The following is a 12,527-nucleotide window of genomic DNA, read 5'->3' on the forward strand; positions in this document are numbered from 1 at the left end:
TGGGAAGCTGTCTTCTGCCACCTGTTGTTGTTGCCAGTCGTAGGTCTAAGTGTGGGTCTCTCTGTCTCCTCTCTAAGTGGCCCTCGGAGGTTTGCTGCTGCCTAGTGTGTTTGCCCGGGATACGTGGCTGATGGGACAAGAGCTGCCCCATCAGTCTTCCGTGTTCAGAACCAGTCTCTTCCTTTTTGACAGATAAAGAAACATCTCTAGGGCACGCAGAAGGATCGTTCATGAAGGTGCTACAAGCCCGGAAGAAGAACACCAGCACCGAGCTGATTATTGAGCCAGAGAGGCCGTCCTCAGGCAGAAGTCGTGTCAGCTTGTCGAGCTTCATGGATGAGCAGCCGGACTTTAGTGATGAAAGTGATGTTATCAGTGCACTCAACTACATCCTGCCGTATTTCTCCGAGGGAAATCTAGAAGATGCAGAATCCACCTTGCTGCCATTCATCCAGCTTCTCTTTTCAAATGTAGCAGAGGCAGACATCCCACCGGGCCATTTGAAGACCCCCACCGGGAACCCCTCTGTTAAACCTGAATCCAGTATTTCAACTTATAAAACTAAATTGAGGCAACTCTGTTTTCTGGAAAATTTGTTAGATGCAGAAATTCAGGAAAAAATTGATGACGTTCTAAGGAAAGAAAAAGCTGCCATGCTTATACAGTCCAACGTGTTAAGTCCCCAGCTGAGACGCCACATCCTTCGAGGGAAATTGGAAACCGCCCGACAACAGGAGAAGAGCCTCGAAGAGGTTGAGAGCACAGAAAAAAGGCCGCCGAAGGTGAACAGGGTCCTCGAGGGCCCGAGGGGCATAAAGAAAAGGCACTTCAGAGAAATGAGAAGGCAGAGCCCCAGGGGCAAAGAGAATGCCCAGCCACTGGTGGAGAACGCTGCCAGAGGAAGCAAGCTCGGGGGGCCCTCCGCCAGGGAACTGGCCCAGCTGCACGTGGCGCAGAGGCCCAGGAAGCTAGTGGCAAACTCCTTGGAAAAAGAGGCTTTACTCCTAAAGGAACGTAAAGCGGAAGTCTCTTCTTTCCTGAAACAGTACTCGAGGGGCAGGCCTGCTGCCTCTATCCATCCAGAAGCCCCAGGAAAGGTCAAAAAGAAATCAAAGGACTTATCGAACACTCTTTGGGTTTTAGCAGATGCTAATGCAAAAGTCAAAAATATAAAGACTTCTAAAACACTCTCACATCCCAGAAAGATGTACTCCTTCCGCAACTCTCACTCTCCTTTGCTTCACAGAACGGCCGTTCCCAAAAAGGCCCAGGGGTTCCCAGGCAAAAGCTCAAGCTATCGATCGCTGTTTGCATTGAGGCCTCCGTCCTCTGCAGTGAGGAGCCTCATAAATTCCCCTTCACTGGAGGCTTCATCGCCTTCAGGAGAACCCAGTTCTCAGGAAAAGCCTTCTCCACAATCCTTTTCTCCTTCAGAGCCTTCTACAGAAAACGTCATCTCAGAAAACAATACTCCACAGGTTGTTTTTGAAGAACTTGCTACTGCTTCAGGCACAACTACTTTGTCGGGCACTCTCCCTGCAAGCACCGCCCAGAGCACTCTTCCTTCAGGATATTCTGCTGTTCCTGCAGACAACGTTATGCCTACTGATCAACACACCCACAAAATACAGTGGGAGTACCACGGTGTGGGCACTGACGTGGCCTCCAAGCCCACAAGCTTCATTGCCCCAGGAGTTCCCTCCCCGGGGACTCAGTTTGAAGCTCAGCTGAACCAGCAGCTGCAGTCCCTCATCCCCAACAATGACGTGAGGGGGCTCATTTCTCATGTTATCCGGACGTTGAAGATGGACTGCTCCGAGCCCCAAGTGCAGCTGGCCTGTGCCAAGCTCATCTCCAGGACAGGCCTCCTGATGAAGCTTCTCAGTGAGCAGCAAGAAGCCAAGGTGTCCAAGGCAGAATGGGATACGGACCAGTGGAAAACCGAGAACTACATCAACGAGAACACAGAAGCCCAGGGGGAACAGAAGGAGTCGAGTGAGGTGAAGACAATGCCTGACACATGGGAGCTGGACTTTTCGTCCGCTTAGGACAGGCCCGTAAAGTGCCCACGCAGGAAGACCGGGGGCTCCTAGCCTGTTTCTTGTCTCAGCCACGAGACCGGCTAAGCCAGCGCCCTCCCTCTTTGCTCATTGAGGGCATGTGGCACTGTTCCTAGGGTAGACGAGAGGAGGGCCAAACGCACAAGATAACTAGGTTGTAGAAGGAAATGCTGGCCATAAGATCAATAACACTTTGGGTTTGGTCTGCTCTTAAGAACCTATGAGCTGCTCGCCTGAAAGGATGGGGTTTTAGCACAGTGTAAGAATAATCAGCTATTGGAGTTCCCCTGTGGTGCAGCAGGTTAAGGATCCAGGGCTGTCACTGCTGTGGCTTGGGTCACTGCTGTGGCACAGATTTGATCCCGGGCCCAGAACTTCTGCATGCCTCCCTGGCGGAAAAAAAAAAAAAAAAAAAAAAAAAAAAAAAAAAAAAAAAGAAGAAGGAATAGTTAGCTATTATTTAGAGAAGGTTTAAAAATAGTTAGCTTTTATCCTTTCTATCCCCTTGGTTTTAAAAAATTGTGCTTTGTTTTTTTAGCTCCCCAAAGAAGTCCCCGGATATGGCTATAATAACAAGCTCATCTTGGCGATATCTGTGACTGTAGTGGTGATGCTTTTGATTGTAATTTTCTGTCTCATCGAGGTAAGGACAACAGTTACGTCAGATTCAGAACCTGCAAACTGAAAAGCACAGCCACCTTTCCACTTACTACCGCTTGAACCCCCCTTTAGTCACGAGGACTGAAATACGTGGGGTTCTTTTACTGAAACGTATATTCCCAGGATTTTTAAAGGAACTTCACTCCCAGGAGGTCTCTAGAATTGAACCCGAGATTAAAAAGGCATTAGACTAGTTGGACAAATTCAGTTTGTAAGAAGACCAGAGGTGACATGCTATCCTTGCATATTTTCTCTACCAAATGTCAGCTGGCCAAGTGGCGTTTGCAAATTGTCTTGGATATAAATAGGGTTGCATGGAATTTGTAGGTTGATCTGCGGAAAACTGACATCGTTACAGCATTCTAGGCAGGTGGTATCTGATGCCATGTACGCGTGGCCGTGCGATGTCCTTCAGAAGAGTTTTCATGTGTTCATCGCCTAGGTCTGAACACATTTTTGGTTGAGCTTATGTATGCCTTTTTATTGATATTGTCCATAGACGCATGTGTTTCCAAGACTTTTGCAGTGTCGTGTTTTCATACTCTGATCCGTGGAAGAAAATGAATACATGGTAATAGAAGAGCTACCTAACGGCTTGGGGGGGAAAATAATAGCAGGTCCCCATTTCTCACCTTAAGTAAACATATTGCCATAAATGTGAAAAAAAAAAAAAAGGGTATAAGAGTATCAGAAAAAAAATGGAGGCAGTATTTTTTTTATAGTCTTGTGGCGGGAAAGCGCCTTCAGAGACTGATGCCTCAAGCAGAGCCTTTGATAGATTTGACCACCGTGTCTGTGGCACCAACTTAGCGCTGATTTATGCCAAGCGCAGGGTGAAGAGTTTTCCATGTGGTGTCTGATTGAATTCCAACAACCCTGTGCGGGTGAGATCCGCACCCCGTTTTATAGAGGAAGGAGACCAACTTCGGGCCCCGGTGGCCAAACCAAAAGCAGAAGCCAGTCTCACCCGACTCTGCTTTTCTGTCTTGTCTCCTTGGAGACAGAAGCACTGGGAAAGACGGGAAACCCTGATGTGTAATTAAAGACCGTATCTATTTATTTACTATGAAGAGTTTTATAAGTCAAGAGGAAGGCGAGAGTGCAGGGGAGAAGGCGGCAAGGGCTGGGAAGAGTAGGCGGCGTGTGGACAGTCTGCCGCCGTGTCTGCCCGTCCTCTCCTCAGGGCTTTTGGGGAGCAGGTTTTGGTAGCCAGGCCGCTGTCTCCTCATGTCATAAAAGGAGTCTAACATTTTCTTCGGGGGCTTTTATAATCTGCCTAGAATCTGTTGGGGTGGACCCCTCTCACCATCTCTTCGTCCCTCTCACGGGGCAAAAGCAAAGCTTGCCCCAGATGCTCTGTGTTGATTGTTTCTTGCCCTGCAGACTTCGCCCTTTACGGAAGGAAAGGGAGTCCTGGTTAACGCTAAAGAATGCCGCCATCACCACTGAATTCCAGGCACGGAGCATGTGGATGGAAAGTGCATTTTGGAGTGTCCATCATGGCTCAGCGGTTAACCAACCCGACTAGTATCCATGAAGATGCGGGTTCAATCCCTGGCCTCGCTCAGTGGGTTAATAAGGATCTGGCGTTGCTGTGAGCTGTGGTGTAGGTGGCAGACGCGGCTCGGATCCCGCGTTGCTGTGGCTGTGGCGTAGGCTGGCAGCTACAGCTCCAATTCGACTCCTAGCCCAGGAATAACCATACGCCACGGGTGTAGCCATAAAAAGAAAAGAAAAAAAGTTTTTAAAAAAGTTAAATAAAAACAAAAAGGCCCTGGGAATTACGAATCCCCATATGGGTCACTGTCCTAGGACAGTGAGTCCCAGGAGACTTCCTTTGCATTCAGCCTAAAACAAAAGAAGTACGTGGATGTTATGATCTCACATTTAATTTTTTTCACAGTGTAGACTTTGAGCTCCTGCCACCCTCTCTCTGCTCTGTGAGCTCACTGACCGCAAAGTGAAGCAGTAAGTAGCAAGGGGTTGTTTTCAAGGAAAAACAACCAGCTGTCAAGCACTGCCGACAGCCCTTTTTTTTTTTCTTCCGGGAGAAAGGTGTGCAGATGGTTGTGATTGTATTCAGCATGAATAAGCGGCAGTCCTAGGACCCGTGGCTAATATAAGTTTATTCCTGGTTCCGTCACAGAGAGAAGCGCCCTGCCTCCTGAGCGAGTTTGAGACTCGGGGTGATAGGGAAAGAGGATCCTGCTCCTCCCCTGTATCCAGGCCAGTTAAGGAGGGAATGGGGGCGGGGGAACATGCAGCCGAAGAATGCTTTTATTTGATTTATTTTTTGCCTTTTCTAGGGCCCCACCCATGGCATATGGAGGTTCCCAGGCTAGGGGTCTAATGGGAGCTGTAGCCACCGGCCTCCGCCAGAGCCACAGCAAAGGCAGATCGGAGCCCCATCTGTGACCTACACCACAGCTCACGGCAAGGCAGGATCGGTTAACCCGCTGAGCGAGGCCAGGGATTGAACCCGCAACCTCATGGTTCCTAGTCGGATTCGTTAACCACTGTGCCACAACGGGAACTCCCACCTCCTGGAGATCTTGCGGCTACCTGTGAGGTAGATCTTACTCCCCCCTCCAACAGAGGAGGAAACCGAGACTTGGGGGTGAGATGAGGGGGTGAAAACCTTGCCCAGGTTCACAACGGTAACTTGTTAGTCAGCACTCTTTACGTTCCAAGTGGAAGAAATCCAACCAAATATGCGAGAACCGCAGATGGCATACAGTCTGTCAGCTCATCTCCCCAGGAAGCCTGCGGGCTTAGAGCCGGCTGCTTCCAGGGCGCAGACCACGTCGTCCTCTCCCCATCTGTGCTCTCCTCTGCCGTGGCTTCCGCCTCCAGAGGACTCGTGCCCCATGACCGCGAAGATGGTCGTCAGTCATTCCAACGCCGGACCGTTTTCTTCCCTTTTCTTTTTTGATGGCCGCACTCATGACACATGGAGGTTCCCAGGCCAGAGACTGAGTCAAGTCTCAGCTCCTTTCACCCACTGCTCCAGGCCAGGGATCAAACCCGCACTTTTGCAGGGACCCAAGCGGCTGCAGTTGCAGTCTAAACCCACCGTCCCACAGTGGGAACTCCGCACGCCTTTGTTTTTATTTGGTTTTTCTCTGGGTCTTCTCATTGCTTTGGGCCACGCCTGTGGCATGCGGAAGTTCCCGAGCCAGAAAGAACCCGCATCCCAGCAGCAACCCGTGCCACAGCAGTGACCGTGCCGGATCCTTAACCCACCGAGCCACACGGGAACTCCCAACTCCACACCTTTGGACCATGTGTCCAGCAGGAGACCATGACTGGCCAGCCATGCTCAGTGGGGCCTTAAACCAGTACTTCAGAGCCCACTTAATCACAGGGAGCAGGGGAGGCTCTGTTACCAGAAGTCAAGGGCATGAGGTGGCAAATGGAGGATCGGAGGTTGAAGCTAGATTGAACTAACTCTCAAGCCTCGACTCTTTTCTTCTTTTTGGTGCCACACCTGTGGCATATGGAAGCTCCCCGGCTAGCTGTTGAATCCAAGCTGCACCTGCCGGCCTATGCCACAGCCACAGCAATGCTGGATCCGAGCTGCATCTGTGACCCATCAGCTTGCAGCAACACCGGATCCTTAACCCACTGAGTGAGGCCAGGGATCCTATGTTGTGGTCTTTTCCTTCCCTCCCCTCCCTCCCTCTGTTCTTTTTCTTTCCTTCTTTCTGTCTTCCTTTCTTTCTTTCCTTCCTTCCTTCCTTCCTTCCTTCTTTCTTTCTTTCCTTCTTTCTTTCTTTCTTTCTGCAGCTGTGGCATGTGGAAATTCCTGGGCAAGGGGTTGAACTTCTGCCCCAGCAGTAACAACATTGGGTCCTTAACCCACTGAGCCACGAGGGAAGTCCTATGTTGAGTTCTTAACCCCTGAGCCACAACAGGAACTCCCAAGCCTCCACTCTCAACAGGTTTTCACATGTTCTGAGATGCCATTGTGCTAAGTAAAACACAATCCATTTGAAAGCAGTAGTGCCTTCCCGGTAATTTGTGGTCCTTATGCATTTTTGGCCCCGTTAATCGATACTCAAGTTGGAACTATCGGAGGAGGTCCAAAGACCATTCTGTTTTCGGATGTGAGTTAGGGATTCTTAACTGGGGATGTGTTCCGACAGAGCGAGAGTAAGGAGAGCACGAAGAGCAGGGAGCCAGGACAAGGCCCAACCCAGGAGGCAGCGAGGGGAGGGTCCAGGCTGGCGGCTGTGTGACTAGCGGGACAGACCCTGGAAGAGCGGGCTCGGAGCGAGACGCGCGCTTAAGTGCGAAGCCAGAGCCCTGGAGGAGAGCAGAGGACGTGACAGCAGCAGATAGTGCAGGGAGAGGGGAGGGGAAGGGAAACACCCAGAGTCTCAGGACGGGGAGCGAGTGTAATTATTAAGCTCGACGGAAAACAGTGTCTACATGGCCACGATTTCATAAACACTATCCATTTTTATCTGGAAATAGTGACATCCTGAACCTCAAGAATGGACTGGGGGTGAGACTGTAAAAGAAGCAGCCCTCGCCCATGTTACTAGGAATTCAACAGACAGGGACTAAAACGGATAAATCGAGAATTGGATGTGCAAAGAGATGTGGAGAAAAGCACCAGAAAACTCAGCTGGACCTCACTCCCTTGGAGTTCCCTTGTGGCTCAGCAGGATAAGGATCTGGGGTTGTCACAGCTCAGGTCACTGCTGTGGTGTGGGTTCAACCCCTGGCCCAGGAAATTCTGTGTGCTGAGAGTGTGGCCAAAAAGGGGGGAGGAGTTCCCGTCGTGGCTCAGTGGTTAATGAATCCGACTAGGAACCATGAGGTTGTGGGTTCGATCCCTGGCCTTGCTCAGTGGGTTAAGGATTTGGCATTGCCGTGAGCTGTGGTACAGGTCGCAGACACGGCTGGGATCCCTCATAGCTCTGGCTCTGGCATAGGCCAGTGGCTACAGCTCCGATTGGACCCCTAGCCTGGGAACCTCCATATGCCACAGGAGTGGCCCCACAAAAGGCAAAAAGACAAAAAAAGGGGAGGGGGGAGGGAAGGAGTTCCTGTCATGGCTCAGCGGAAACAAATCTGACTAGTATCCATGAGGATGCAGGTTTGATCCCTAGCCTCACTCAGTGGGTTAAGGCTCCGGTGTCGCCGTGAGCTGTGGTGTAGGTCGCAGACTCGGCTTGGATCCCACATGGTGTAGGCTCGGATTCAACCCCTAGCCTGGGAACCTCCATATGCTGTGGGTTCAGCCCTAAAACAGACAAAAAAGCTGGGGTGGGGGGGAGCGCCTAAAAACCAGCTCCCTAGAAGTAACCAGGCCCACTGAGCTGGCTCAGGGAGATGGGCAAGGAACTGGTCAGGGACAAGGAACTGCTGTGTGTCCTTGGGTTTTAGCACCGTTTCATTTCACTTAGTACTCCAAAATATGCAAGTAGTACGCCTTTTGGGTTTTTGGTGTTTCTTTTTCCCAGTTCATTATTTTGTGGTTTTTTTCCTTCTAATCGGAGCTATAGCTGCCGGCCTACGCCAGGGCCACAGCAACACCAGATCCTATCTGCCTCTGCAACCTACAGCACAGCCCACAGCAATGCTGGATCCTTAACCCACTGAATGAGACCAGGGGTCCTACCTGAAACCTCAGGGTTCCTAGTCGGGTTCGTTTCTGCTGTGCCACGACGGAAACTCCCCTAAATCCTTTTTTAAAATTTTTTGGTCTTTGTGTATTTTTCTAGGGCCGCATTCCCAGCATATGGAGGTTCCCAGGCCAGGGGTCTGGGTGGAGCGGTAGCCGAGGGCCTGTGCCACAGCCACAGCAACGAGGGATCCGAGCCGTCTGCCACCTACACCACAGCTCACAGCAACGCCAGATCCTTAGCCCACTGAGAGAGGCCAGGGATCGCACCCGCAACCTCATGGTTCCGAGTTGGATTCATTAACCACTGAGCCACGACGGAAACTCCCTGAATCCATTTTTAAAAAGAGAGTGGGAAGAGCCAGCATCCTACAACAGAATCCAGGAGAGGAGTTCCTGCTGTGACACAACAGGATCGGTGGTATCTCTGGAGCGCTGGGACCCAGGTTCAATCCCCAGCACAGTGGGTTAAGGATCTGGTGTTGCTGCATCTGTGTCATAGGCCACAACTGTGGCTTGGATCTGATCCCTGGCCTGGGAACTCCATATGCCACACGGGGAGGCCAAGACAAAAAGAAAGAAAGAGAAAAGGAAAAGAATCCGGGAGAATACTAGCTATCCCAGCGTTGAGAGAGATGATTGCATTAATACTGGTTTGATGATTTCAGTCAGATCCAAGCAAAGCTGCATCTGTGTCCAGACAAGAACAGATCTCACTCCAGTGGTCAGAGGAGCAGTGAAAGCAGGGACTGATGAGAATTAGCTGGAACTTCCAGAGCTTACAGCAGACCAGAAACTGTCCTAATGATATTACCTTATTTCACCTGATGTTTCCCCCAGTGTGCAGATGAGGAGCCGAGGCTCAGTGAATTTCTGGAACTTCCCTGAAGTCACACACTCTGGCCCCCTGTGCCTGAGGCCAAGGGGCCAGAGGGCGTTGTGACTCCTCTTTTCTGAGGATGGATCAAATTCAATTCACAAGTTTCCATCTTCAATGCCATCCCCAGGGGCCTATGAAAAATCACGACCCCGTAGCAGTTGTCTTAGCCACTTGTGTTGCCCTGGACCCTGCACTGTTTTAGGGAAAGCCCAGCAAACACTGCACTGTGGAGTAGAGCTGAGATTCAGAACTAAGCACGTCTGGCTCCAGAGCTCACTCGCTCTGCCACTGAACTACCTCCCTCTCCAACTAGAATCAGAAAGAGCCGGGTGAGAACCCAGCTTCTACCCCTAAAGAGTTGTGTGGGCTCGGGCCCCCAAGTCACTTAACCTCCTTTATGGGAGGTCCCTATGGGGGGTAACAGGGGTACCCACCTTCCAGGTGCTTAGCGAGGGCTCTGACCTCTTCTTTGAAATTTGGAGAGCAGGACTGAGGGCCTTCAGCGTACTTCTACAGCTGCGGACCCAGGAGAAGACACAGGGCTTTTGGAACTCCCCCAGACAGAATCCCAGGGATTTGGGAACAAAGGAACTATGGCTTTCAGTGTGATTATGGCTCCAGTGTTGGAAAACTATTAATGCCTTTCAAATAAGGTGTACTACCTGGATCTTAGTAACTCATATGTCTTTTGTCTTTTTTTTTTTTTTTTTTTTTTTTTTTAAGCGCCCCACGCGCGGCATATGGAGGTTCCCAGGCTAGGGGTCGAATTGGAATTATAGCTTCCGGCTTACACCAGAGCCACAGCAACATCAGATCCAAGCCCCATCTGCGACCTACACCACAGCTCATGGCAATGCCGGATCCTTGACCCACTGAGCAAGGCCAGGGACTGAAACCGCATCCTCTTGGATCCTAGCCGGGTTCATTACTGCTGAGCCACGACGGGAACTCCCGGGTTGTTTTCCTTTTAAGCAGCAAAAAGTGTGTTTCACATCCTTGAGAACTTAATTTGCAACTAGATTTCTGTGTATTTAACTCACCCCAATGTTGCAAAGTTTGTTCTGAAGGGAAGAAAGCAGAGAAAGAAAAGGTGGCTATGTTCTGAACAAATGTAAACATTTTTTGAAAGTTTTTCCTGTGCAAAATACTTAATTCCGTGTAAATCAAATCGGTTAAGGAACTTCGAAGATACCCAATTTGGGCTTTAAGAAATGTAAAACGGGAGAGGAAAGGATTCAGTACTGAGGCTAAAGATTTGTGAAACCTGATTATAATAACAGATCCATTCCAAAATGAGGCCAGTCTTAGAATCAATTCCATTTAAAAACCATTATGTGTGGGGAGTTCCTGCTGTGGCTCTGCGGTAACAGACCCGACCCCGACGAGCATCGCTGAGGAGGTGGGTTCCATCCCGGGCCTCGCTCAGCAGGGTTAAGGATGCAGCATTGCCCTGAGCTGTGGCGTAGGTCGCAGACGTGGCTCGGATCCTGCGTTGCTGTGGCTGTGGTGTAGGCCAGCAGCTGCAGCTCTGATTAGATCTGGGAACTTCCATATGCCTCAGGTGCAGCTCTTAAACCAAACCAAACCAAACCAAGCCAAACCAAGCCAAACCAAACCATTGTGTGCTAGACACTGGGATTAAGATGAAACTCCTCTCTTGGAGTTTGGATGTTAGAAGGTGTGCCAGCCAATTAAAAAGGACTAAAATTAGATAGAGTATTAAAAGGAGTAGGAAGGAAGTAAACTGGGTGCTGGTTACAGCATTTCCAAACTTCACATCTGAAGTGTCTTCATGTGGGCACCCACAGTAGACCTCTGAAAAGCGGCACTGAAATGCTTTTCTAGGTTAATGGCTGGCTTGAGGCAAGTGGATGGGGACGTTTTCCCAGGCGAATAGTGTAAAGGGCCATTCACTGCCCACCCCCCCCACCCCCCAAAACCCCTCCTACGGAAGTGTTGGAGTCATCACTGAGTCAGTGGCAACCCCTAATAGGACAGTGGTGAATTAGTAACGGGACATGGATACGGAGAGCTTAGAGGAAATGGCAACATTTTCATAACTGCCACCTGTGAGGTGTGTTCCCCTGCTGGCACCCTGACTGGTGCTCATTTTGCAGGTCCGCTACTTCTCTTGGAAACAGTGTGGCCAAGGGGAGGAAGAATGTCTCTCAGGTCTCCCTTTGAGGAGGTGGCATTCAAACGACCAGAACTGGACTAGCATGTTTGAATTTCCTGGAACGCTAGGCCCTGCGGCTTCCTTGGGAAGCTCTGCACCTCCCACCCCGCCACCCCGAGGCCTCTGGAGTCGAGGGCGGCTCTTGGCGGCAGCCCCCATCCTGCCCAGTTGTGGGGGCCAGGGCGGATGGGAGGGGCGGCACCGCGGGGCTGGGGAGGGCAAGGGGCTGGGGAGGGGGCTGCGCAGGGGAGAACTGTTGCCTTTGCAAGGGGGAGGGTCCTCCGGACCCTGGGAGAAAGGCTCTCTGGGGAGGGAGGCGGGAGGCGCAGCTTGGCTCCGGGGCGGGGGGGGCGGGGGGGGCCTGAAACCTAACGAGGGGGCGGAACTCAGGGAACGGAACTATGGCGGCGAGACTATGGCGGCGAGACGAAAGGGAACGCAATGAAAGGGGGCGTGCCTAGAGGGGCCCAAGGAGAGCGAACTTAAGTAAGGGGGGGCTGCCTGGAGACGGCCCAACTAAGCCGGGTGAGGTGAGGCGGAGGACGGGGCACACGGTTGCTGACAGGGCGCTGCCTTAGTGGTTCAGCTCCCGCTCAGGGAACGTCCCGTCATGTCGCGCCTTTACCTTTGGTCCCCGCTGCTCCTCCTTTCGTGGCCACCGTTGTGGCTTCTGGTCCAGGTAGCTCAGGCGTCGGACTGGGCCCTGGACCATGTCCCCCTGACCTCCGACCCCCCAGGGCTGACCTCTGAACGCTCACTGGACTCGCCCCATGTGCTTGCACCCTCGGCAGAGCCGGGGGGCTTGGCTTACTCGATGGCCTCCTCTCCAGCCCAGATGTTCGCCCCGCCCAGTCAGGAGGTAACGGAACCTTTCGTTCCAGACCCGGACTTGGATTCAGTTGGTGAGTTGCCTGCAAGGCCAGATCACTTTTCTGTTGACCAGCAGCATCTGAATGACAGGCTAAGGCAGCATCAGAATTTCCCAGAGGTGCCTCTAGTGCTAGGTTGGGATCAGAGTCAGGGCTTAGTTCTGCCTGTACTCCAAAGGAAGGTTGAGAGGGTAGGTCCAGATCAGGCTGAAGATCACCAATTATTTGCAATACTTGTTCCACCTCTAGG

At 51.4% G+C, this 12,527-nt stretch overlaps 2 protein-coding genes across 2 annotated transcripts in view; both read left to right on the forward strand.

Annotated features, from left to right (window-relative positions):
• LOC146398082 (leucine-rich repeat-containing protein 37A3-like) overlaps positions 1 to 12,527 on the forward strand; it is a 53,058-nt gene that overhangs the window by 39,450 nt on the left and 1,081 nt on the right. The window contains exons 10-11 of the mRNA XM_084984209.1: positions 193 to 2,000; positions 2,599 to 2,703. Of these exons, the coding sequence (XP_084840335.1) occupies positions 193 to 2,000; positions 2,599 to 2,703 (1,913 nt within the window). The remainder of the gene's footprint in view (positions 1 to 192; positions 2,001 to 2,598; positions 2,704 to 12,527) is intronic.
• The window catches only part of LOC110259004 (leucine-rich repeat-containing protein 37A3-like), a 39,079-nt gene continuing 38,474 nt past the window's right edge, over positions 11,923 to 12,527 (forward strand). Inside the window, exon 1 of the mRNA XM_084984201.1 lies at positions 11,923 to 12,310. The gene's annotated coding sequence lies outside the window, so the exon portion shown is untranslated. The remainder of the gene's footprint in view (positions 12,311 to 12,527) is intronic.

The sequence above is a fragment of the Sus scrofa genome, chromosome 12 (genome assembly GCF_054392235.1).
Source record: "Sus scrofa isolate SSC_HxYL_T2T_F1_AM1 chromosome 12, Sscrofa_HxYL_maternal_Yorkshire_Landrace_v2.0, whole genome shotgun sequence".
NCBI classification, from domain to species: domain Eukaryota; kingdom Metazoa; phylum Chordata; class Mammalia; order Artiodactyla; family Suidae; genus Sus; species Sus scrofa.